The 27,601-nt window shown below is 37.7% G+C and overlaps 1 protein-coding gene across 2 annotated transcripts; it reads left to right on the top strand.

The window, feature by feature from the left end:
• Positions 1-218: 218 nt before the first annotated feature.
• On the top strand, positions 219-27,345 carry LOC140151551 (aladin-like). 2 transcript variants are annotated; one of them, XM_072173936.1, is made up of 12 exons: positions 219-337; positions 12,881-13,055; positions 14,009-14,195; positions 15,138-15,229; positions 15,587-15,732; positions 16,346-16,489; positions 18,590-18,710; positions 19,739-19,863; positions 20,475-20,708; positions 21,885-22,025; positions 22,966-23,050; positions 23,909-27,345. In XM_072173936.1, exons 2-12 carry the CDS (start codon positions 12,927-12,929, stop codon positions 24,062-24,064), a joined length of 1,560 nt encoding a protein of 519 aa, XP_072030037.1. In that variant the 5' UTR covers positions 219-337; positions 12,881-12,926; the 3' UTR covers positions 24,065-27,345. The 2 variants fall into 2 exon arrangements, with proteins under 2 accessions (XP_072030037.1, XP_072030038.1); XM_072173937.1 differs by having other exon boundaries at positions 220-322.
• The last annotated feature ends 256 nt before the right edge of the window (positions 27,346-27,601 follow it).

Genomic DNA, 27,601 nt, shown 5'->3' with positions numbered 1-27,601 from the left:
TTCAATTGCTTATTGTGAGTGCCCCTGTGTTGTGTGCATACATGTAGTTAACAATAACTGCATGATGGTACCCTGGACCAGGTATGCTCAGGAGTCTCTGAGCTTCTCTGGACCAGATATGAAGCTATATGAGCTGATATGCTCAGGAGTCTCTATACGTCAGTGCAGTGGCGGTGCTTAAAGTCGTGAAAAAGGAATATCCAATCGCATATGGGCGACGAGCTGCTGATACCAGCCAAAATTGAAATTGCGAATCTGAATTTTACCAAAGTGGAAGTGGAGAAATCCACGTGAATATTCTTTCAAATCACACTTGGACGAGGTAGGCAAGAAGCAGGTAAACAATTGGAACCGATATTTCAACATACGTGGAATCTGCAAGACAGGATATACAATTTATAAGCATATTGATAAGCTTATTGATAAGTTGGTAATTTATTCAACCGCAAGTCAAGTGTGATTTTGCCATTTTGGGTCCCCTGGTGCCAAAAATTAGGTATCCGGCCAGGCAAACCTCAGTTAACACATTTGCTAGTCAGCGAAATTCGCCGACAATGTCAATGCATATTTACATAGAAATTTAAAACAACTGGCCGAAGAAAGAAAATGTAGTTAATTTTAAATATGTTTTCTATACTTCACTTTAGGCTAATGAAAGTTGATCCCCAGTTTCCCGTTACATAGTTTTTCATGACTGGGTAGGTGACTGTTTCATTATTCATTATTCATTATTTTCAAACTTTCATTATCGGTGCAAAGTTAATTACGGAATGCTATGTTTTGAGGCCCAAATAAAATAATAAAATATAGACTATAGTAATGACCATGCTTCACTCAAATATTTTACCAACTTAGTCTTCAAAACAAATTTTAATTAAGCACATCTTCTTTGGAATCTTCAAATTAACATATTTATCAAAAAACACCAGTAGGGGAAAGTAAATTGTCACAGTCAAAATGAACAAATAAACAAAATTGAAAGCAGAAATAAACTAAATTTGACAATTGAACGCTCACATGGAGGTTGCTGGTAAAAATCATCACAGGGTGCACGTGTTAATAATAAAACAACCATGCAAGAAATTGACAAATAAATCATTTTATTTATAAGTTTATTTTATTAAATACATATATTTGTAAGAAAAGCAGAATAAATTTGACTTCAAATTTTATTTATTTTATTTATTTTGATGTTGTGCACGGTAGAAATGCTTTTGTTCATACGCTGGTTCCCGCGAACTTGGCTGCCTCTCTTTGTGTTCGGTCTATCCATTTAGTGGTAGGAGAAACTTAGATGCAGGGAATTGCTAGTCTCCAGTAAATGCGCCTCTACGATATCGCCATTTTACCACGTAGTTTAACCCAGCGCTTTAAAAGACTATTCGGACCGGTCAGGGTCGGCGTAAAAGTGCTTAAAATACGTGTCGGACGTGAAAGATGACATTAAAACTATCCTTTTTTTCTTAAAAACTTGAAAAATGTGAAATAATGAAATAATGGAAAATAATGAAATATTTGATCGGCATTTTTTCTGACCGAGTCGGGTAACGGGAAACTGGGAGTCAACTTTCATTAGCCTTATACCCTGTCTGTGACTGTGTGGGCAAGTCATACTTCAGTATGACTTGCCCTGAACGTCCATATATATGTTCGGAAGAGACGGATACATTGCATGAGAGCGTGCCAATTTAAGCTTCCTATAATATCAATTACACATAAGGCACTTGAAACTTGATTTCTGAGTTTAGCGTCCACTATTTTGCAAAAGTCTGAAAATCCATGCTCCTAACCCTTAAAATGGTTCAGTTGGATGAAAAACTTAACCTGTAAAATTTTCAGACACATTGAATAATGTTTAGAGGTAGCTCAACGACCTCAAACTTGGTCGTGACTAACGATGACTAAGCAAAAAAGTGGTCATCGGTCATTTTAGAGCAATTTTAAGGGGTTATATTTTCAAAACAGAGTCTCTCATAATGCTCTGATCTTAGTAAGGGCATTTACAGTAACTAGTTCAACATATAAATAACAACAGATGTGTTTTATGTAGCTCCATTATTGTTTAAAAGTCTAGTAAACATGGCACTTTGTGCCGTGAAAATCTCTAAATAGTGGTTGTCGGGCATTTAAGAGCAACTTTAGGGGAGCATATTTTAAAAACTATGTATTTCTTGATGCTCCAATTTTGGAAATGTAATAACAGTAACTAGTGAAATGTGTAAATAATAAAAGAAATCTTGTATGTACTTCATTTGTTGTTTTACACTCCACCAAACATGGCACTTTGTGCCATGAGAACCTATAAATACAGGCTGTCACGCATTTTAGAGCAACTTTAGAATGGTATATTTTCGAAATGGTGCATTTCGTTATGCTCAATCTTTGGAATTGCAATATCAGTAACTTGGTAAATATATAAGTAATATTGATATTACCTGTGTCTACTTCCATAGTTGTTTTATACTGCACCAAACATGGCACCTTGTGCCATGTCTAATTTACCTTGAAACCTGAAAGTTTGTCCATAACTTAGAGAATGTCAGCCTTAAGTGGATGACACAGAGCCAAAGGCATGCCAGGATCATCCCTGAGGCATGAGATCATCAGTGAGGTGTGTGTAGATCATCCCTCAGGTCAGTGAGAGCCCTTGGCAATGTGCCAACCATGTGCTCTTTGCTCACTCCTCATCTTTCTCAAGAAGTTTATACTACATAGTGTGATGCTCATCTCTTGAAGAGCAAGTGATTGTTTATACTATATACTGACAACGCATCCTGATTCTTACAAGTGGTGAGTGTTTTAGCTATTAAATTTATACAAAAACTTTTGTAGGTCCCTATATTAATTATTATTTAAAAGAATAATGTGTAATAGGCCTACAAAATAGTAAAGCTTATCAAGCCAATCTATAACTGTGCTAACTGTGGGGAATGGCCAATGGGTTCACTCTATACGATAGATCCCTATATTATGTGTATGTGCACACATTATTACATCAAAAAGGAGGTCTATATTGATGGTATAATCAGGGACATGTTATAGTAATCTAGGGCCATATTGAGAATTGTACAAACATTCATTCATTTGTTTATTTATAATAATATTTATTATTATTGACTCTTTGCTTTCACTTTTATTATAGTGAGTCAATATGGCTTCAGTTTCTACAAGAGCCAAAACAGAACTGTATCTGCTTGGACAGCCTATAACTGAGTTAGTTGGTACAAAGCTGCCCTCTAAAGCAGATGTGTTACGTCTGTTCCTCCATCTTCACCTCCATAAGAAGGAAACAATTAGACAATCCGCTGTATTAGTGATTGATCAAGTGTCTACTTTCTGGGACAAAGCAAGGATCCCGATGCGTCGTAATGACAATTGCATAACAATGCTGGAAAAGTTATATTCACAGTGGATCGCAATTAAGAAAAATAAAACACGCAAGACAAAAAGGCAACAGCAGATTGTTAACAACTTTGTGGAAGGGATGAACAATCTATTTGATGTGGCACATACTGATGCTCTTTCACTTATCAAGATCCAGGAAGATCGTGACTTCCTCCAAGCGCAGCGAGAGCCAGGACGTAAGGGATCCATTGGATCGGTAGATGAAGTCCATTCAAAGTTGGAGGCACGTATAGCTAAGCGATCTTTAGCTTTTCAAGCAAGACATCAGCAAGCACAAGTAGAAAAGGAAGTGGCATCGACAAGTGCGGTCTTGAGTACAAGTAGTGATGATGATGACATTGCAGGTCCAAGTACTGCCGATTCTGTTTCTTGTACTCCAGCAAAGAAATCACGTGGGACAGTCAATATCGTTTCTCCCTCAGTATCAGCTGCACTTGACCGTACCAATACCAGTGACAGAAAGGCGGCATACATCCTGACAGCAACTGCTCAAAGTCTTGGCCATGATGTTGATGAGCTGGCTCTGAATCGCAGCACTATAAAACGTCAACGCGAACACCATCGTAGTGAAAGGGCCAAAGCATTAAAGGAGGAGTTTCATGCCAATGTACCACTTGTTGTTCACTGGGATGGAAAACTAATGGCAGACCTAACTGGCTCAGATCATGTCGACCGTCTCCCTGTACTACATTGTAGTCTCTGGTAATGGTGTATCCCAGCTCTTGAGCATAGCCAGAACAACAGGGACTGGAGAGGGCCAAGCTACATCAGTATTTAATTCACTAGAAGACTGGAACTTGCAAGATCGGGTAGTCGGCCTGAGTTTTGACACCACATCTTCTAATACAGGTTGCCACTCAGGAGCATGTGTGCTTATTGAGCAGAAACTCAAGAAAGACCTGCTCTACTTTGCTTGCCGGCACCACATATTGGAACTCATTGCTGGTGCTGCATTCATCACTCTCCTAGGACCAGCTAGGACCAACATCAAGCCCTGAAGTGCCCATATTTAAGCGGTTCAAGCAACAGTGGGAATTTCTTGATCAAAGCAAGTACTCAAGTGGCAGTGAGCAAGACGAGGTAGAAAAGGTTATCAATCCCATAAGGCATGAAATCATCCAGTTTGCCAAGACACACCTACATGTAGAAGATCATCAGCCTAGGGATGATTACCAGGAGATGTTAGAGCTTTCCATTATATTTTTGGGAGGCATTCCCCCTCGTGGGATCAGATTCATGGCCCCTGGTCCAATGCACCATGCTCGCTGGATGTCAACTTTAGGTGATTTATGCTTTGAAAGTATGGATGTTCAGAGGCCAATTCCAGCTAACACGCCATGAAGAGAAAGGCCTTCGAGAATTTTGTTTGTTTACGGTGTCCATCTATCTTAAAGCATGGTTTACTGCACCACTTGCTGCCTGTGCTCCTCGTAACGACCTCCAGTTGCTGAAGGACCAGCAGACTTATCAAGACAGCCATGCAAATGTCTCCAAGGCCACATCTGCCAAGTTAGGACTTCACCTCTGGTATCTTTCAGAGCAATTAGTTGGCCTTGCGTTCTTCGATCGCGATGTTTCAGCAGCTACAAAACGCGAGATGGTCAAGTCGCTTCATGACAGAGAGGGTGAAAGTGAACCACTAAAGCGCATCAAAGTTGCTTCAAGGCTCATACAGGAAAGTACATTGCAAGACTTCGTCACGCAAAACACCAGAGGAATCTTGGATAAGTTGGGAATTCCAGCTGAGTTTTTAGATCACGATCCAGAAACCTGGTCCAGCAGAGATGACTATATCAAAGGGGAGCAGCTCATCAGCAACATACGAGTGACAAATGACAATGCGGAGCGAGCAGTAGCACTGGTACAGGAGTTCAACCGGAAAATTACGCATAACGAAGACCAGTTGCAGTTCCTGCTGCAAGTTGTGTCTGAACATCGACGCTGCTTTCCTGACAGCAAGAAGTCCACCTTGAGAGCAACTCCATGAACTTTACTGATTCAAGTCAGCCATGCAAATATATATCTCTGGTAGTTATTCTTAATGTAAAGACTTGGCATCAAGAGACATATATTATTTATTAAAAGGATATTAATTGCTCGAAAGGTAGGCGCTAGAATTTTGTCCTCACAACCCAAAATGCCATGTTTGGTGGAGTTTAAAGCAACAATGCAAGTACACACAGGTAATCACTTTTAATTAATTATACTAAACCAATTACTGTTATTGTATTTCCAATGATTGAGCATCCAGAAATGCTCCATTTTGAAAATGTGCCCCTCTAAAGTTGCTCTAAAATACCCGACAAACTGTATTTTGCAGTTTTCATGGCGCAAAGTGCCATGTTTGGTGGAGTGTAAAACAAAAATGGAAGCACATACAAGAAATCTTTTATTATTTATACATATCACTAGTTACTGTTATTACATTTCCAAATTTGGAGCATCAAGAAATACATCGTTTTTAAAATATGCTCCCCTAAAGTTGCTCTTAAATGCCCGGCAACCACTATTTAGAGATTCTCACAACACAAACATGACAAAGTGCCATGTTTACTAGACTTTTAAACAATAATGGAGCTACATAAAACACATCTGTTGTTATTTATATGTTGAACTAGCCCTTACCAAACTTGAATGCATTCCTGTTGCATTCTTAATGCATTCGGCAGCATTGTGGTAGAATGCATTATGAATCCTAACAACCACAACCTATATAACCACAACCATAAGGTCACCATGCTTAGCTTTTGTTGTCGAATGCATTCCGAATGCAAAATAGCATTCGAGTTGCCCTCAATATGCACAAAATATTTAAATGAGCTCTGAATGCATTCGGAATGCATTCGGAATGCATTCGTCGAATGCATTCGGAATGCATTCAGAGCAAATGCTAATACCACAATAATTGCATTCGAATGCATTCGAATGCATTCGAGCAAATGCTAATACCACAATAATTGCATTCAGTCTCCTGTTGCATTCATGGAAATGATGGAAACTAACGTTTTATGCATAGGCCTATGTAGGAAGATTGAGAAAAAGCTTACCTTGTTTCATGCATTTTTGCATCAAGCACGTTTGCTTGATGCTTTAAAGCAGGTTTGGGTGATATTTTGATTAATCAAAAATAATTAAAAAATTAATCAATATCTGTTATTTTTAACAATCACCCAAGCCTGCTTTTAAGACACTCAAGATCTACTATATTTGTTGATCCTACATGTATTCTCTTATCTATTTTACTTCATATAAAATTATGAAATAAAAGTACATTTTTGCAAAGGGTGATTCCAGTTGAAATCCATAAATCCCCTATGGAAGAGACATATACCATGATCTCCCACACAAGGTGTAGATTTCAAATGGAGCCACCCATTAATCCCATTTGCAATTCAATTCATGATTTTCACATTTATGATAAATACAATTAACAATTGAGTATGGAAGATTATACATAGGGCTATGTCTTGGTATGTGGAAATTCTGTGTGGCGATCCGATGTTGGAGGTTAGCCACACACCAAGCCCTAAGGATTCCAGCACACTGAGTGGCAATTGTCTGCCGCACACGTGTGGTGATCCTCAAGCCTTGATGGGATTCCAGACACACTGTGTGGCAAATAATCCTCCGCTGTGGGAGGTTTAATTGGCACACACTGTATGGTGATCCTCCAAGCCCTCGTAATCGCACACTGTGTGGCAATCACACATGGAGGCCGTACGTACATCTACAAAATCGAAATACAATTGAAATGTATTAGTAAGGGATTGCAATAATTATAAGCCCCCAGGGGTAAAATTTCAAACAGCACTCCAAAAATTGCTTGCTCCCCTCTCGTCCTGCCAAAATTGCTTGTCCCGCCTCGGCCTGCCAAAAAATCTTTGCCCCTCCTTGCACATCATGCCAAATTTTTGGGATCCCAATTTGCAGACCTTATTAATGGTCTATAGATACATGTTGCGAGTGCAGCTAGCAGGATTTGCATATTTAAGTGTTTCCAAGCGTTTTATTCAAAAGGCACCCCATAAATGTGTGCCAAAAATTGCCCCCCCCCCTTGCTTTCGCCCCCCCTCTTTCATCTTGCCAAAACTTTCTTGCCCCCCCCCATTTTACCCTCCCACCAGGGCTCATAATTATATTGCACAGCCCCAAAGAACTATAAAGTGTCCGGGTAAAGTGTACCAATTTATTCTCACTTACTTGCTTGTACTACGTTATATGTATACGTATGTACATACATATGTACTCTATGTACAGCATACGTCAGAGATACATGTAGAACAGATACTATACACCTGGATTACATGTGGCATAATATTACAAAACTGTAAATTTCAACAGGATTAACCCATAGCTATATGCCACCAAAACCTGGCTAGAATACTTTGATGCCACAATGACCATTTATATAAGCTTATAAGCTTACCTTAATTGTTAGATTCATGAATATTCTCCTCTTGGAGTACTGTTGTAATTACCATTTCCTATACTAACTGCACATTGATCTAAATATAGTCCAGAGCCTTGGTATGTATTTTATTCACAAAAAACCAAACATTTCCTGTGGTAATATCACAATACCAGCAGCTCACATCCAGCTACATCCATACAACCAGGAAGCTAGTGGAGACTATAACTGCCAGTATCAACTGCCACTTTTGTAGCATAATTTGAAAAAAACATGTGATGAACATGTGATCATCATTTGTGGTTGGATTAGAATGCAACCGAATGCAACACGAATGCAAAGATTTTTGTTGAAAATAGTCTAAGTCCTTAGTTGTCAGATCCGAATGCAAAAATACCACAAAAATGTAGATATTGCATTCAAAGGATTAAAATTTTGTGGTCTGTTGCATTCAATGCATTCAAATGCAAAATACCACAAAAGGCCACATCACTACCACAATGGTAAGATACGAATGCATTCCGAATGCATTCTGAATGCAATAATTGCATTCGGGTTTGGTAAGGGAGTTACTGTAAATGCCCTTACTAAGATCAGAGCATTATGAGAGACTCTGTTTTGAAAATATAACCCCTTAAAATTGCTCTAAAATGACCGATGACCACTTTTCTGCTTAGTCATCGTTATTCACGACCAAGTTTGAGGTCGTTGAGCTACCTCTAAACATTATTCAATGTGTCTGAAAATTTTACAGGTTAAGTTTTTCATCCAACTGAACCATTTTAAGGGTTAGGAGCATGGATTTTCAGACTTTTGCAAAATAAGAACCACCGCGTTTGAGATGTAAAATCTGAAAATAATTCATTATTTTGCAAATTACTACTAAACCAGAAAGAAAATTTGTTCTGCAAAATTTTTTAACCCTTTTTTTGTATTTGAACCCTTCAAAAACTATAGAAAGCCTTGAGAACTATTAGATGAATCCATCTGAATATTTTAGCATTAAAAATATACAGGTTTTTGACCCTTGTTCTATCCAATTATTTCAATTATACCTTTGGGATACCAGAGTAGACTAGATGAGAAATCAACTTAGCCAAAATATTTTTACCAGATGGACATTGTTGATGTTGTAAATAATTTAACTGGGAAAGACCTAGTTTTGACAAACTGGTGCCAAAAATTTATTTCATAATGTGCATGATTGTTAATGAGTCAATCCTCCCCCCTCCCTATCCTCAAATGTATACGGAGAGGTTAGTACAAATTGGAGTGAAGAAGACTGGCATGTTATACTTCGGAAAACATTTAGTTTGTTTTATAACTTGAAAAACAAAAAGCAAGATAATTATACTTTTATAAATGTTTATGTGTGTTTGTGACATTTATTTATATTGCGACTGGCGATACCCAATTAGAATGAACAAAAGCGCATGAGCATTGGTAAAAGGCCGCTGATAATGAAACCTTGAAAATAATGAATAATGAAATAGTTGCCTCATTATGAGCTGAAAAAAATGGGACGCTAAACTCAACATCAAGTTTCAATAGCCTAACATACGAAGTCCAGTGAGTCACAAACTTACAAACTTCAATATGCACTTCAAATACAGCAGACCAGCTGTTAATTATTCCCGATCCTGTAGAATAACTTACATAATCGTCCATTTCATGGAATCCCGTTGCTCAGAATTGCCCATTTCATTTTTATCTGTCAAATGCGCTGTGGATGTGCTCCATTAAATCACAGGTGTGAAACTGACTTTATACCACTCGCCCGCTTTAGCAGAAAAGCAAGCCTTGTCAGGCGGTGATGGAAGCGATATCGCCAATTTTGAGGTCGCCATTGGATTTTACATATAATCATGAAATCTTCACAAACAATTCTAAATTTGTTATGTGGTGTCAAAGCAAAATTATCTTACTCTAAAACCGTCGGGGTTCGACAAAGTACCCCACTGCAAGTATGTTAATTTTCCATTTGTAATTGCTAACCGTGTATTTTGAATGGGGCTGTCAGCCCTGTATCTTCCCCAGCCTCGTACGTCACATGTTGCGCTTCCTATGCCGCCTGAGCCTCGTGGCGCTGGGGCATGACGTCATTGTGGACATATGCAATATTTCCGACGGGCGTCATATAACCCGTATTATGATTGGTTGCAAAAGCCATTCTTTGACATCGTAAGCCAATCAATGAACGCGACGGCCTTTTACGGTATTAATTAATGTGACTCGCCTGATTGGTTTACAAAACTACTTTGATAATTGCTAAGCCAGTCAGTGCGCGCTCGATGCAACAACCTCGTAGAGGTTTTCGAGAGGCGAATTCACGTAGTGATCCAGCGATCGAGTATAAATTCAGCTTGACAACTGCTCTCGCGCGAGATCGCAGGTGCAATAACAATACATGGACACAATCACTGTCATTTTACACAATGGAATAATGAATTATTTATGACATGCATCAGCTGGATTTTACGATCGAGGTAAGGTTTTTGGCCTGTCCCTGCGTGAATATCCTTAGTTTTCAGCATCAAAGATACTTGCAATGACCAGTTTTTTGCTGACACTTTGATAACAGGTAACTTTTATAGGTCATAGGGTAGAAACTATAGTTGTACAATTTGTACGAAATATACATTTTGTTATAGGCCTAAAATGTTTACAAAAATATATTGGTCCATACGTTGTGCTTGTATTCAGTTGTTCGGCGTATAACTTCACTTGACCCAAATATATGATTTTTTATGGTGATAAGACAATCGCACATGGATAGCTCGAGATACTCTAGCTAAAATACAGGTTTACATTTACTATCTTACATTATCTTGCTGTATTTCAGCTAGAGCTCCAAATGACAAGCTTCCGGTTTTTTGGAGAACAATACTGTTACGTAAGATGAAGAAGAAACCCGCCTCGGAGCCCGCCCTACTCATTATTTCATTGTACTTATTGCAATTTGCCTCCACACATTACGTAATCAACACAAAGCTTTTGTGAGGATTAGTGAGTGAATAAGAAATTGACAGTGGAGGATACGAAGGACACACCGATTGTTAGTTGTCAATCATGAATTGCCGCAACGTATTAATATTTTACTGCATGGCATTCCGCAAACACCAAGACAAATTATGCCGTATTTTTCCAAAGATCATCTCATATGAAGTAAGCTGAATGCGATCTGTACTTTTGTAACATTCCGATCGCTTTTGATCACCTATTATCGGCGAATTTGCTTGAAAACATGTGAGTTCATGTTGTGTAAACATAATTAGCATAGACACAAATGAAATTACGATGCAATACAATGCAATTTGAATGCGCAGCAGATCTATAGAAATAATGTTGCCCGGTTTTATGCAGAATTAGACCCTGTCTGCACATGGAGTTTTAGAGGGATTTTGATAGCAGTTCCATTAAAAAAAGCTGCTATCATAATGAAACTAAGATCTAGAAACACCCCCGAATGCCGTTTTGGGGAATTTTGCTAGCTGAATCTCTTTGATGAAAGTCAATCTTTGACAAGATGTAACTTTGCTACGGAAAGTGCTATGAAAAAAAGGTTTTGCAGTTTGGGCTTTGTTTACTCAAGGGCTTTAATTTGATATATAAAATGACGCAGTTTGATGGCAAATTTTATTTGAATTCACCTAGCATACCTACAAAAATATGTGCTCATATGACTCAAATGTCACAGATGCATTGTCTATGGGTATATATCTGAGCCTACAAGCAAGTTTGAGCTAATCAAACCATTGTATAATTGTATGGAGGAATATAGGCAGCTTCCGAAGTTGTAGCCCGAGGTACTCACACCTCCGTCACTACGATTTCCACTGTCATGACTGTCCTTCTCCTTACGAAGGTCTGAGACTCCTGAGCCTATCTGGTCCAGGGTACACATAAAATACCACTTTTTCTCATAAATACCACTTCCTACCATTCCTCACGTGAAGATGAGACTTAAACAAAACATATTTGGTGCATGTTCGTAAATTTTGAGCACATTTGAGGATGTAAAAGACCAGACTTGTGACTGTTATCGTCACCGTGTTTTGAATTCTTCCTATATATAGATGCCAAAAGTGTGACGTCATCACCGCGATGTGAGTTCACGGTGCCCCGTTTTTACGTACGTAGGGCATTCATGGCCCTAGCGAGGAAGGAACAGGGCCATGATGTTTCAGGCTACCATAGTTGGGTCCGAGTGAAAGTTTGCCGGAGACCCCCCTCTTTCTGACCAATGGTTGACCTTGTGGACAGTTAAAACATGAATTGAAATTTACAGCCATGAAACATACTTATGAGACCTACCAAGAAACAAAAATTCAGCTTTGGTACTCAACTCCATTATAGTTAGATGGCTCCAAAAAGGCAAAATCACCAATGACACTTGCGAGTGCCAAAAAAAGGGGGGGGGGTCCGGGCCAAACTTCAAACAGCCATTTCTCAAAAACGACATGGCCTATGAGGCCAAATTTTTGTATGGGTTCATTGTGGCCACAAAAGATTATTCTGATGGAATTTCATCAAAATCTGAGAGGGTCACCTGGGAACTTTTCAGAAAATTTGTTGATTTGACATGGACTGACCCTCTTGTGATGGCCTTTAACATGTGGCTGTTATCAGAAACAGATGAGGTTGTTTATCCATGGCATTGTCTTTTTTAAAGACAGTCCTTGTTAATGGCTTATGACTATTACTTGCTGGGCTCCACAGTGAACTTTGGTACCTGTATAATTCATCTGAGTTTGATTTTCTCACATTTCATCCCGTAGGCAGGATTGGCACTCAAAAACATGATGTAACATGTAGACCTATACTTCTTAAAATGTATTCTCTCGGTCGGGGCCATGTCACATCCATTCATGCATTGGAGTGAAAACAACTTATCGCATATTTTTATTTGCAGAGAGCAATCCTGGCACAATAGTGTGATAGCTTGTGATACACTCCAGAGTTCAGTGAATGCGAATGTTGTTTTCACTCCAGTGCTATTGTCAGCCGGTTCATGCCCGGATGTCCGACCGACCGACAGAATATTTATTTTTTTCACAATATATCTAGGTATTTAGAAAGTGGTCCTCATCTGTCCAGAATATAGGAAGGGAAGATGTGTTCACTAGCTGAATGTAGTCCCCCACCTCATCAAGGCTTTGTGACAGTATGTGAAATGAATGGGGAACTTGTCACAGCTCCAGCTGCAGATGCAGATCCAGCCAAATTCACTCAGGGAGTACAGGTAGTGTTTTGTTTTTGTTTTTAAATAATGCTACACATGACACATGGAAAATAAGATAATTTTGCAACTCATTTTGTACTTAGAAAACATGACAATGTCCTCCCTTGTATAGGAATACTATTGCACCCCCCCCACACACACACAAATGAAAAATGAAAATGAGACGGACGTGTTAAAACAAAATGTCCATAGCATAAAAAAGTGCATTATTAATGTTTAAGATTATTCTATTTAAAATTGCATAGAATTTGTATTGATTAGCAAAATCAACTGTGTATTTTTTTTCATATATCATATATATTTTATTCATCAATCATCTACAATGAATACATTATTGATAATTCTATTACCCTTACAATCCATTATTCAAAATCACTCACTGTGATTTGTTAAAACACATCACATGATATGAGCCCTTTATTCACAATAATGAGTCAAGCACCATAACATATTTAATGCATAGCATTCACCTTCACACACGCTCCACATTGAATTTGAACAACTTACAATATTTGGGAAAAAAAAATGATATAAACCGCACTATTTCAAGCTAATTGTATAGAAATAATGAGTGTAGCATTATCCTTTACACCCAAATAATGTATGAACAGTAGTAATTCATGTCATTGGTGTTATCAATTACAAAATATGTTGTTAATATATTTTTGATAAAGAAAAATACAAATATACCGGTATCCAATAGAAAATTACAGAAAATATTCAAATCAAATATAATATTTTAACCAATGTACAATTCAAATGTGTGGTCTCTAAAATGATAGGTCATGTTCACAAAATATAAACAAAGTCCTCAGATGCAATAAAACCACAGCACACACAAACATCCTCACACCCCAAACCCACAGATCAGAAGCTTTAGAGATACAATCACACAATTTTGAACTCAGACTGTAAATAATGTTGCAAGCGAATAATGTTTGGTCCCTTTTCAGGGTATGGAGTTCCTCAATGTCCATCTGGCCCCTGAGACGATGTTCCCATTAGCAACAGATGAGGCAGCTCAATCAGCATTCCTGCCTTATGAAGGACGGGTAGCCACCTGGAAGAAAGCTTGGTATGCGTACTGTGAACATGGCTTCTTGGGGATGCTGGAGGAGTTTGCTAGCAAAGCAGGAGGTGGTAAGTCATATTGGGAGGGAAAAAAGATCAATTGGGTCCATTTCACTAAACTTTATGAAGCTTTGTAAGTCTGGACATCGTTCGTAACTTACGACGAGTCGTACGTTCCATTTCACTAAACTTACTTCCGAACGGTACACTTCGTAAGTAATGACTAAAGGGACCCTTCGTAAAGTTAAGTCTAGTATTGTGTACATGTATTCGTAACTGAATGGTTCAAGGTTGAGTGAAATTGACCCCAGATGTATGGTAGGTTTCAGTAAAGCTGACCAGTGCTTCTGAAGTCATGCTGGACACATTCCAGGCTTTGGCAGACTTGTGGATGTCTATTAAGCTTTATACTGGGTAATGCCAAAGTAATACATACACTAAAATCCAAACCACAAAGCCTCTGCAATCACTTCACAGATTGTTGTAGATTGGCCACAGTGGTCCACAATCACTCCATAAACTGGTTAACGTCAAATTCAAGGATTTGAAACTTTTGTACAAGGTACAACCTAGAACAATTATGAGGAGAATTCCAAGCATGTTTAGCCTGAAAGTAAACTAAACAACATTGCTTGGGCTTGAACTCATACTGTTATGCATCAGAGTAGTGCTTTATAACCTGCCTATATTAATAAAGCTTGAATGGAACAAGGCACCTGTCTCTCCAATTTACTGTAACTGCTTCAAATATGATTGATTTGACAACCTGCTTGTAACAAATAATAGTCAGATAGTAATTTCTTGGCTGTGCTATACATCCAAATCAAACCCGTCATTAAGTTTTTAGGGGGAACTGACATCTGTAATTGTGCTGAATTAAAAATTGTTCATTTAGTAGCTTTTTACCGATTTAAAAATGGAAGTACTTTTGATCTATACGTTTGCTCATATTTGCACCATGTCACCATGATGCTCTCCTACGAATAACTTCTGACTGTTTTGTCTATGCAGGCTCAAGTTGGACATCATCAGTAGCTGGTGCCAGTTTAGGATTCATTCGGTGGTTGACATCTTTACATGGCTCTCTGTATCCACATCTTTCGGTGAGTGCTAGCACGCAAGAATTGACCTGTATACTAAAGTTATTAAAATGTACACAAGTTTGGGTGTGATATGTGAATTGTGGTGAAAGCAGTATTCTTTATGTGGAACAGCTGTCTAGGTTCCGTGGTCTCAAAATGTCTGCCTGCAAAGATGTACTGTGATGTGGTGCAGTGATCAGAATCTTGGTCAAAAAACAAGTTATTTACCTCTACACGGAATAAAGCAATTCCTATCGTGGTAACTTGATCGCTGACCAAGATTCAGCTTTCTGCATGATAGGTAGCAGCAATATACATAATTTTGTTTACATTCAAAATAGAATAATATAAATTAATATGGTAATTGTTTCATTGCAGATGTCAAGTGAAGAGATAGCAGCCTTATTCAGCCCAACCAGAGATTGGCATGAGTCAGCTATACGTGCCTTTGCATGGCATCCACACACAAACAAATGCGCTGTGTGCTGGAAAGACAACATTGTCAGGATATTCACATCAGCAAGGTATATTTCCAGAATTCATACACCCTTAGATAGCAAGAACCAATCAGAGCAAATGGAAGAAAAATGCAAAGTGCATATTTATTTGTGTATAATGAACGGTCACTAACTATGTGTACAACACACAATCCTTTCAAAGCTGAATTAGGGATTCAATCATGTGTCACCATTGTTCATCAATGTTTAACAACAACAACAATGTGACCGCTTAGTCTGTGTGCTTTACGAAAATGTCAACATTTTATACCCCAAATCATCAACTTTCTGTCAAATACTCCAAAAATCAATTATAGATGTGATTTCTTTTGAAAAGGTGGAGCGATTGTCGAATAGGGTGCAACTCTACTAGTCTTATTATAAGACTGCCCTACCCGAACCCTAAACCCTAACCCTCAACTCCATAAACGAGGACTGGACTCAAGGTTTACATTTGGAAAATCTGCACCCCAACAAAAGAATCCTGGCTACGAGCCTGTGAAACAGTGTCATCTTTCACTATGGAGATGAAGACTTGAAACAGACTAATATTTGAAATTGTTTCACTTACACTTATTGCCTCATATCATTCTCCATATGATTTCATTAAACAGACATTATTTTATATGTTTATATTTAGTGATGTAGTTCCTACCCTCAAGCATCAGTACCAGCGTTCAGTGTCTTGTATGGCATGGAAACCATTATCATCATCAGTTTTAGCAGTAGCTTGCCAGACATGCATACTTATATGGCATGTGGATCCAACATCTCTTTCAACAAGGTAAGCAGTATATGTGGCCGATTCAACAAAATACAGAAATTGTTGACTCAAGTATTAATTTTACAAAATATGGTTTTAAAAACTCATTTCTCATAATGTTAAGGAGGCTGTGTACTCTCAGACATGCATGTAGTAAAAGTGCAATAACTTTGTAATTATTCAATAAGACATATAAAAGTATACATTTTTATAAAGGCAAGACATCAATAAATCTTAATATAAATACAGATTTGGGGTAAAAACAACAATTATGAAGAAAATCACAAAAAGTGAGTTTTTGGCAATATTTGTTAGGTACATCATAACAAAAAATACTCTTTCCAAAATATTTTATTTTGTTTTTAGCTCAATCTTGAGGCTCCATTCCAAAAACGTTTTTTTAAATTTTTTTGATATTGGCCTTAGTTTTTGAGATATTGACCATATAAGGCATCAAATTGAACTTTTTTAAACGCCTATTTGCACAACAAGATGCCTAAAATCGGAAATAGACCAAAATATAAAAAATGAGAAAACCGTTTCTTGAGTCGATCATGCTTTTTACGATGATCATATTTGCTTACCTATAGATGCTGTATTTATTGAGTTATCGTATACCTAAATCGTCATTTTACCGAGAAAATGAACATTGAAATAATGGCGTTGAAGTTTAAAGTGGTCACATTTTGCCCTTTCATCGAATCTCACAGGAGAATGCGGCAGTTTCCGTTTTTCTACCTTATATTACATGAACATCGGGTAAATCCACAGCCCGTTGAGAAGTTTGAGCGAAATCCATTCATAACTTGATATTCAAATCGAGGGAAAGAACTTGAAAAAACCCACATTTTATCAGCTAAAACGGAGCCATTTGACCACTTGAAATTAGTGTTTCCAAAGGATGCGTCATGCATGCAGATAAGCGTCGCGGATGCTTAGCGTATCTGTGCGTTAACAAATTGCGCGATACGCAGCGCGATGCGTTGTTGCGCGCGTGTACCTCGCTGATACAATAAAGATTTTCTCTCTTTTAAAATTGCAAACACAAATGAAATAGTGAAATAAAATCCATAAAATAGCGCAGTTGGAGTTTATAAATCTGGATTTTCTTTCCTTGTATTTATAAAAACATAAAGTAACAAATATCAAAAAAACTCAATTTTGCGAAAGAAACAACGTCTTGAGTACACAGCCGCGTTAATAAAGGTGTGAAAATAAAGCATAACTTTTGAGTTAGTTGCTGGCTTAGATAATATTTTTGATTCAAAGATCTGACAGACTGCGGCATATTTCAGGACTTCCATCAAATGGATAAACCATCAAAGTAACACACACTATTGACCCTTGCACGATCATCTCAAAACGAAGGTTCTACCCGCAAAGTGTGTGCGTACGCCTGTCAAACGTGTGTTTTAATTACCGCGTAGGCTTTGCAAAAGTCTTCTGGCGTGTTGCTAGAAAAATATGAGAAATAAAAGTGCACTTTTTGCGCATGCGTTTACAGGGAGAACCTCGTTTTGGTAGGAAAGGGCGAATAAGAATGCAACCTGTCTCTGATGGACAGTGCCATTTCCTACAGTGCTTGTCCTTTTTATCGTTAAGTTTGAAGTTGAAATAAATAAAAATACAGTTGCATACATTTCACAGGCCTGTTGATATTTCTGTGATCTTATATAATATGGATGTCTACATGTTGGTTAGGACAACAACTAACAGGGAAAATGTTCAGTTCATTTAAATGAACACTCCGGCAATCATAACATTATGCCTTACATGTTAGTAAAAATAATTATCAAGCACAAATGTGTTGACTTGTGTTAAAAACCTTTCTCATATTTAATTTACCACATAGATTAAACTTAATTTCTCCGTATCAAGCACAAATGGTTTTATTTAATACAAACTCATGTATTGACCTTAAAAACAAATCAAAACAGCAAATTTCCCAGGCACCGAAATTGTCTGTGGCAATGACATCCAGTAACACAATGAAGGCTGGCGACAATTGAGCACAAATAACATGACGTCATTGCCCAAGACAATTTATATCATGCCTTCTAATATAGAAGGCTGTTGCTTACCATACTTACTATTTGATTGTTTATACATTTCTTTTTGCAGACCATCTCCGAGCTGTGCTCAAATTTTAAAGCTTAGTGGTCACTCACCAATTACAAGCCTAGCCTGGGATGCAAGAGGGCGCATGTTAGCATCGGCATCGCCAAGTGACACTGCTATTATGGTAAGTACTGAGAGTATTATACACAGGTAAGGTCAATGAGAAGCAGATGCGGTTCAAAGGATTGCCCATACTTTGTATGGGATATGTGGGGGCTGATGCTCCTTGAATTCTCATGAGAGGGGATTCTTCCATCGTCCATGTCTGACAAATTATACATAGCATTGCATGCCAATGCATTTATGCAAAATATTAAGACTGCACTTATATGCTATGGCAGATGCAGTGTGTAAGACAGGCAAATATGACTCCCACATTTGATTGTGTGATTGACTATCATCAGCAACTATGCCCATTTGTGCCCTGATCTTCTACCCATTTATATGTGGTAACACACTTGGTTTTCTCTCTTCAAAGAGAGACATACAGTAAATGTCTGCTATGATAGGAGAGGTGTCACCATTCTAGATATGGGGTAATATTATTATTAAAAAGATTCTTGTCATTTAATTGGTCAATTAATATTTAGCATTTTTGCTATTTTGTGTGCGATCCCGAAGTGCACAATACATTGCGTTCACCATACCAGGCACGAAAGCTTCGGGTCAGGAATGAGACTGTAGTCACTGTGTGAAACATGGACATATTTATTTCTTCATACTGGTACTGGTGCAGATAACATAAAATAATATATAATATAAACTCCGGGGAACAGAAATGACAAAACAACCAGAGCAAAAGCTCCGTGTTACAACCCCATGTTGATGAATTTGCATATCAGTTATGTAAAACAAATTGAATGTTTTTATTCGTACAATCAGAGAAGATGAGTTCTTCTCATCTTCTCTGGTACAATGTAAAGAATGTATTCATTTGAGATATGAATTTGTTCCATTCAACTGGGCAAAGTCCCATTCAATGGAACAATTCTTATGAAAGTGTTCTTACCATTTATACTAAACATTCAAGATGTGTATAATATTTGCACGTTATTATTTTCATACTGGTTGTTTGGAGTGCAGAAATGGCAAATGTGAAATGTATTGAAAATCCACTTTTACATTACTTCTACATTATACCTTTGACTTAAGGTTTGGGATGTTCCCAGAGAGACAGCAGTGCCAGTGAGACGAAGTGGAGGTGGTGGTGTATCATTGTTGAGATGGGCACCTGATAATGCGAGACTCTTTGCTGCAACACCATCAGCAGTGTTCAGGTAATTTTAATATTTGTTCTGTGTAAGGGAAGAAACCCAAGAGATTGATGTAGCCCTAAATCAACAGAACTAGTTTTGTTAGGAATGGACAAGTTTAAAAAATGTCAATTATGTTTGTTAATGTTATGTTATCCCACTTCGTGTTTTGTTACAGATAGAAAGGGAGAGGGTCAGCTTTTATGTGATGCGATCAAGCAAAATCAGTTGGAACTCGGAAATATCAAATTTTCAGTTTCTTATAGGATAGTAAAAAGCATTGAAATTGAACAACCAGTTCCAAAGATATGAGCAATAAGATTTCAAAACAAGAGGAAACAAAAGAATTTCCTTTGTTTGGCTTGATCTCAAAATAAATATTTCCAATTTCCGACTGATTTTACTTGATCGCATCACATAAAATGAAACTGTATATCCTCAGCCAGCCCTGAAGTTGAGGTTATCCTCTTTGTGAATATCGCTCTTTTGTACTCTGCTGCTAAGTCTGTGTACACAATAATTGCTGGAACACATGAATAATTAACTATTTATCAACATTCACTAACAAGTGAATTTGATGCTACCAAAAATACCCCAACTATTCTGCAATTGTATATCTTTTGTATTATCTCCAGAGTGTGGGAGACACATAACTGGACTTGTGAAAAATACACCAAGCTGATAGGCCACTGCCAGGCTGCTTGCTGGAGTCCTGATGGCAAACTACTACTATTCTGCACAGACCAAGAACCATTTATCTACTCGCTTAGTTTTGCTGAAACAAACAGTGTGATTGGTGGAGCACGATCGGCTGTTAAATGCGCTGACCTATCAGAAGTGCTGATAGAAATGGAGGATGAAGAATTAAGGTATGTGGGTTTTGAATAATTTGAATAAATTTTCTTTTTTTATTTTAATTAAAAGACAATTATATTGAAGGCTCAGTGTAACACTGTTTCTTCTCATTTTTGGTGAAAATTAGATTTTGGTTCTAAATTTTTAGAAAGAATTTTTGATTTTCTTTTATCTCCATGATGCACTCTTTTCAAAGTTATAAGACAGTATAACAGGGCCATATCATGTGGTTATAAAGTATGAGCAAATCTTTTATCATCTTGTTCTCAAAATTGCCACAATGTGAATTATGCAGTTTTGCAGTTGATATACCTGTGCAGTCAATTTCAATATTAAATGCTGTTTGTTTTCCTATTCCCTTGTCTTCAAAATGTTTCCCAGTTCAGTCCCTAATAAGTGAAACATATGGGCACACCCAACACCTTCTCATGTATTCATCTGCTTCAATATAACCACACATAATTGTCAGGGTTAACAAAGGCTCCACTTCAGATGTTTTAAAATCCAAACCAATTGGTCTAATATCATAGTAATATATGATCTTAGCATTCATAAATTACCGTACAATATATAGCCGTATTATTCAGCTCTTTATCAGTACCTGCAATTAGCGGGCCTGCATACCGTGTTGTATTGTAAACCGTGCTGATCGCAGATCGGTAGAGACAGCAATTACGCTACCTCTCGCTATTGCGCTAATTGTGCGCCTCGCGATGGCAATGGCGCTATATTCAGGCATGAGAATTTTCAGTTTAAAAACTGAATTCAGTTTTTTTTATAGTCAAAATTTCCATAACTTTATTTAATTTCAGCCTGTTTTTGGTACTTTTTGCCCAATTTCACGCGCATTTTCATTAATTTATTTATTTATTTATTTATTTATTTATTTATTTTAAATTCATGTCTACTGAATGATAAATTCGTTACCCCCTGTCTGTTCATGCAATACGAAAAATATCACTGGTTTTGAGGCTGCGGCCTCGTGTGATACGACCTCAAAACCAGTGATATTTTTTGTATTGCATGAACAAACAGGGGATAACTAATAATATCACACCACCTTGTTATGTTTATTAAGAGTTGTTTCAAAGTCCAAACTTCCAAAGTAATGATACAAGAATAAGTAAGTATATTATAATGAACAATTCCTAAGCAATAATATTTTCTCTTTGTCCACTCTCTATCTCCAGGACTGGTGGTCTCATTCAAGACATGGCATGGGATTCTACAGGAGAGAGACTGGCAGTTCTATTCCAGAGTAGTGCTACCAGCAGTAATCTCATAGCACTGTTTAACACAAGATTGCATCCTATGCTGGAACTTATACCAAGGTTGGTGTCAACTATAATGTTAACTGTATCATGTGCAAAATGTAAACTTAACATGACACCTAATTTGCTTTTGCATCGTTAAGATATTTTGAAATTTGACATTAATTTCTGATTAAATTTTGAGTGTTGATCCAATTTCTCAGGCTTGCCAAAATGTTCACTGAAAAGGGGGGCGCTTATAAATGTTGAATAAGTCATCAGGGGTACTATAATGAAGCGGTAGTAATTAAGTGGAATATGGTAGGCACCATTCTCAGAAGTCTTTCTCCTTCTCTGCTTGGAGAACACATACATGTACAATGTCTTGCATGTACATCTCATCTTGTATGAATGTGCCCAGGAGTGGGCAACAACTTTGAGCAACTAGTTTTACATGCATGTTATTTAATTTCGGTACATGACAGTAGCTGCCTATAGACCACTTGGCATGTGACGTCATTGCCCGGCAGTATGCGTGCGCATTATGACAATTTACATTGTTCTTTGCCCTGCAATGTGCGTACGCATCATAGTCTGCTAAGGGCACGTGCATTTTAAATCGCCCGCCACATTTCATACAGTACAAGAAAGCCATTGATCAGTGTAGTGGCTCGTTCGAGCATATCGATAGACGAGTCCCTCGCCTTTGTTGATAAACAGTGATGTCAAGTGGTCTATAGAGGCCCTGCATGAAATTATCAATTGGCTCCAAACAAAGGATTTGAGCCGGTGTCCTTCACCGTAGTTATGGCGGAGTGCAGTCCATTCAATCAAATGTTGTCATCAACCTATTTGATTGTAGTGCAGGGTTATGTGTGTGAGACGAACTGTCACTGTAGATTGCAATCATGCTTTTGTTGAATGCATTTGAGTAGTCCGCCATATTTACGGGATGATACGTCACATGCAAGGCCTCTATCATTATTTACATGTGATAATTCTGTTGTTATTTTCACTGCAGTGGGTACATACGAGGAGAGACAGGGGAGGTCCCACAGCTTGTTTCATTTCAACCAAAGTTTGATCATGGAGCCATGCTGACGGTGGTAAGTAACGTTCATTGATATTGACAATTATAACTGGTCAAATATAATGAGAATAAGCTACTTTTTCAAATTTTCAAAAAATTCAACTTGGATTTTATATAAAGTAGGGTGTCAATTCAAAGCCAGCACCTAATAAAGGACACACATTTTGGTGGCCAAAATTTGAAGTTGGTATTTATTGCATTTTGCATTAGCTTATTACAGTTTGTCCACTCTGAAGTACAAAGTGACAACGCGTGCGTATACAGTGCTGCGTCTCTGCTGCAGGTATGCGTGCCTTCAAAGTCGGCACAATATTGCGTCCGCGTCTGTACTTGTACTTCAGAGTAGACTGACTGTAGTTATGGCTTGTTCGTTATGGCTGCACAACCTAAATGTGAAGTATTATCTAGAAGCAACATTCCACATCCTCTTGAGATGCTTTCTGAAACTAAATATCAGCTATTCATAATATTGATGTTGACATACATCTTATACCAGCAAAGCATCAGGGATTCCAAACCTGTGGGGTCATGAGCTTAAACTGTGGGGTCCCATGGCAAAAAACTTTATAAATGTATTTATTGATCATCTGCAAGAATTTTTAAGTCACATTTTTGTGTGAACGAAAGAACATCTTATGTTAACTGCCAATCAATAGCTGAATTATAGCAATGAACAAGCTTCCTATAAATGAATGAAATTCCAAATAAATAAATGTCAAAGTACCAATTTGACTGGGTTACTGGTCCTCAGGAATTCATGAGAAAAGCAACTTCATCTTACATAAAACCAGCTATACATTATGAGATGTTCTTGCAGTCACAGTGGGACGTGAAACTATACCAGACATTTCTATCCTTTTTTCATCCTCTGCAGTGTTGGCTAAGTGGTAAGGTGACTTTCATTCCACTATTATATCTGGCTACAAGAGTGCTAGCAGAGCGACGAATACCAGCCTATCAGTTCCCCAATGGAGCCTCACAAAGACAACAGGAATTGTTCTCTCTGCAGGATCAACAATTAGAGGATTAGGTGTTAAGACTTTGATATTTGATAATGCTGTCATCACAAAGAGATCAGTACAAGAGTTTTGCCTGTCATTGAGGGCAAACAAGCGTAACTTTAGATTTATATTTTGCCTTGAACAGACATATAAAAGTTTTTGCTATAATTTGCATTCTGTGTGAAATTGTGCCTATAATGCACGCCAACTATAAACATACACAAATGCTCATGCTAAAACATTCAATTTACCTTTTGCTATTCAGTAAAATGTCTTTTTTGGTCTCCATGTGTTACAATCCAATATGAGGATTAAATTTCACACATGGCAATACACAGTACAAACTCTCTTGTGTCAACAGCATTTCACCATGACTATACTGCCTTCTTCCAAGACAAGAGGGCATAAACTGACACTTGTAAAAATTAAACGAAAGACCTGTCCTGGTAGATGATGGGAGTAATCTACTCAGTATACAGTAGAACCTTGTCAATACAAAATTGCCAGGGCCTTGGATTATAGATTGTGTTAACAGGATTTTTGTGTTTTCAGGTCTTATAATGTATAAAATATATACTTGGGACTTGAAAAGGATTTTGAGTTATTAGGAATTTTATGTTAACAGATTTCATGTTGATGAGTTTCCACTGCACTAAATCTGCATCCATTTACAATGTAAAATGCAATATCTGCTGCTAATTACAAAGTAGATACTGTGAATGATTTGACTTGGGGAGGGTGTGCAGATATAATTAACTACAGTTTGTCCGCTCTGAAGTACAAAGTGACAACGCACGCGTATACAGCGCGTTAACAGTGCGTAGTGCTGCGTCTCTGCTGCAGGTATGCGTGCCTTTAAAGTCGGCACAATGTGTGCGCCCGTGTTGGTACTTTGTACTTCAGAGTAGACAGACTGTATTTGAAGGTAATGAAGGAGGATACAAGCATTGGGCTATTCAATACACCCCCTATGGAAGACATGACCTTAATCTTTCACACAGGGTAGACGTCAAATGGGGTCACCCATTCAGGTAACTCAACTTGAAATACTGACTTTATCCCTGTTTGAACGATTACGGTCAAGTCTTCCATGGACAGAGGTGTATGGATTTCAAATGGAATAGCCCATTGTGTAACAAACAAAAAACAATGTGACAACTACATGTACGTGAATGGATTTCTATGAACAGTTTAATGCATCATGCCTGGCCAGGTATAAACATAAAATGGTTGATGACAATTTTAACTTCACACTTTCATCAATCACAATTTTCAAATCCATGAGTGAGTAATATAGCTATATCAACCAGAAGAGCAGCGGGGTTTCATTTAACTTTGTTAAAATTATTATGAAGTGAAGTAGGAATTACACACCAAAGCAGGGACTGCCTTTTGAGAGGAGTGAAAGCAATCACTCATCTACTGCTCTTCTTAAGTTGCATTTGCAAGAGTGATTTATAGCTCCTCTAGATGACTTGTTAAATTCTATATGCCTTAAGGTGGTACTACACCCATTGATAAATTTGTGACTATTTTTGCATTTTTCTCAAAAACTAATAAAACACTCAGTGAATAGATTCATCAGGTTTGTAAGACAAAACCAGTAAGTTTTTACTTACTCTCTAATATTTCGTCCTACACGTCGTGGAGATCAGAAAGAGGGGGACAAAGACCATGAATAGAGAGGAAGGCACTTATTTCCTAAGTCACGTATATGACCCACTTTTAAAGACTGGATACAAGACCAATCACAACCGGAAGTCAGTTTCCGAAAGTGGATCAGATGTTTCACATCTGAAGAAGTCCTCCGACGTGTAGGACGAAATATTAGAGAGTAAGTAAAAACTTTCTGGTTTTGTCAAGCGAAAATTTCTAATTGGTAATAAAACACTGATAACAAAAGTTATGTATATTATAGGGGCAAGGAAGACAAGTAGTTATTGATTTATTGATCAAATATTGGTTTTCCCTCATTTTTGACTGTAACTCCACAACTCTTGTCTGTGCTGAAATAAAATTTCCAGTGCAGTAGTTGTAGTCCTTGCCCCTACAATTTACATCTTAATTGTCCCCAATGCGCTATAATTTTTGAGAAAAATGCAAAAATAGGCACAAAATTGGGCAGGGGTGTAGTACCCCTTAAAGGCCACAGGTGCAAACAGCTCTTCTAAAGCTCTTCTTGAAGAAACCAGCTACAGCTCTTTTCTGATTTCAAAAGGCAGTCCCTGCTTAAGATGAAGTTAATTTCAAATGCAATCTAATGTAATTATAGCAGTCAAGAAAAACATTGTAATACTTATGCAGCCTACATATTCATTATGTGTTTACTTACATGAAGAACAATGCATAAACACATAAATGTGACACAATCAAGAGGAATGAGTCTAATGTTGGCAATTTTCTAAATCAATTTTTGTTCATTATTCTTTCAAACCCCGTTACAACTGGTCTTTTGATTACACTTACTGTACAAGTGATTCTCTAACTTTAAAAACAAAATAATAAAATGAATATTAAATCTGTTCATCTGGATAGCGACAGTATCGCGTCTCATCCAAGACGCATCATCAGGCTGACTGATCAGGTGATGAACCATTGACCTGTGACATACTTGATGGTATGACGTCACAGGAGAGTCGCCGGGGTAGTTTCCCGATTGCTGCGTCGTAGGTCCTTGACAGGTTGTGGCGAAGTCCCCCTCCTCTGTTGAGCGAAGGTTCCTCCTGCCGGACATGTATTGCCTCTTTAACTCCTCTTTCAAACCACTTATGTTCTCTGTCGAGCACTAGCACATCCTTATCCTCAAATGAATGATTGGCAAATTTGAGGTGTTTCAAGTTTGTCACAGGTCAATGGTTCATCACCTGATCAGTCAGCCTGATGATGCGTCTTGGATGAGACGCGATACTGTCGCTATCAAAAATAGTAAGTCCAGATGAACAGATTTAATATTCATTTTATTATGTTTATCTACCTGGATGACTGAGAATATTCACAAATATATTTAAAATCAAAGTAGAATGTATCACCTGTTGTCATCAATAACTCAAAATCAATTTCACTGACATTAGTTTTATATTCCTCTTAATTGTGTCACAATGTCTATACTAGCCCTAATACAAAGTTAGTTTTCAAGATTAATCCAGATTTCAACATTTTATTTTCCTCTTCCTGACAAAAGTACAGAGAAAACAATACAGACTTTCAGGATATTTTTTTGTCTAAAATTATTTTTGTTGTTACCATGCTAACAAAATCATGAACTTGTACATTTGACAAAAATAAAGATTTTTTTGTTCTATGTATTAAATATAGTGCTGCTGAGTTTTATTATTTAAAACATTTGTTTGTATGTACAAAACAGACCTGGTCTAACTCAGGGGTAGCACGTGAGTCCAAGTTGCACAAATGCAGCATAAATAGTATGTCTGCAATAGTGCTAGGTTGAAAAACTGGGGGTCTGCAGGGACCCCTGAACTTGCAGAAAATTTAAAAACAAGGGGTCCGAACTCTATTTTGGTGGGTCCGGGACCCCAAAAAGCAACCTAGCGCTACCCTAGGTCTAA

This window comes from Amphiura filiformis, chromosome 4, assembly GCF_039555335.1.
Source record: "Amphiura filiformis chromosome 4, Afil_fr2py, whole genome shotgun sequence".
Taxonomy (NCBI): Eukaryota; Metazoa; Echinodermata; class Ophiuroidea; order Amphilepidida; family Amphiuridae; genus Amphiura; species Amphiura filiformis.
This window is presented reverse-complemented; position numbering and strand designations above follow the sequence as displayed.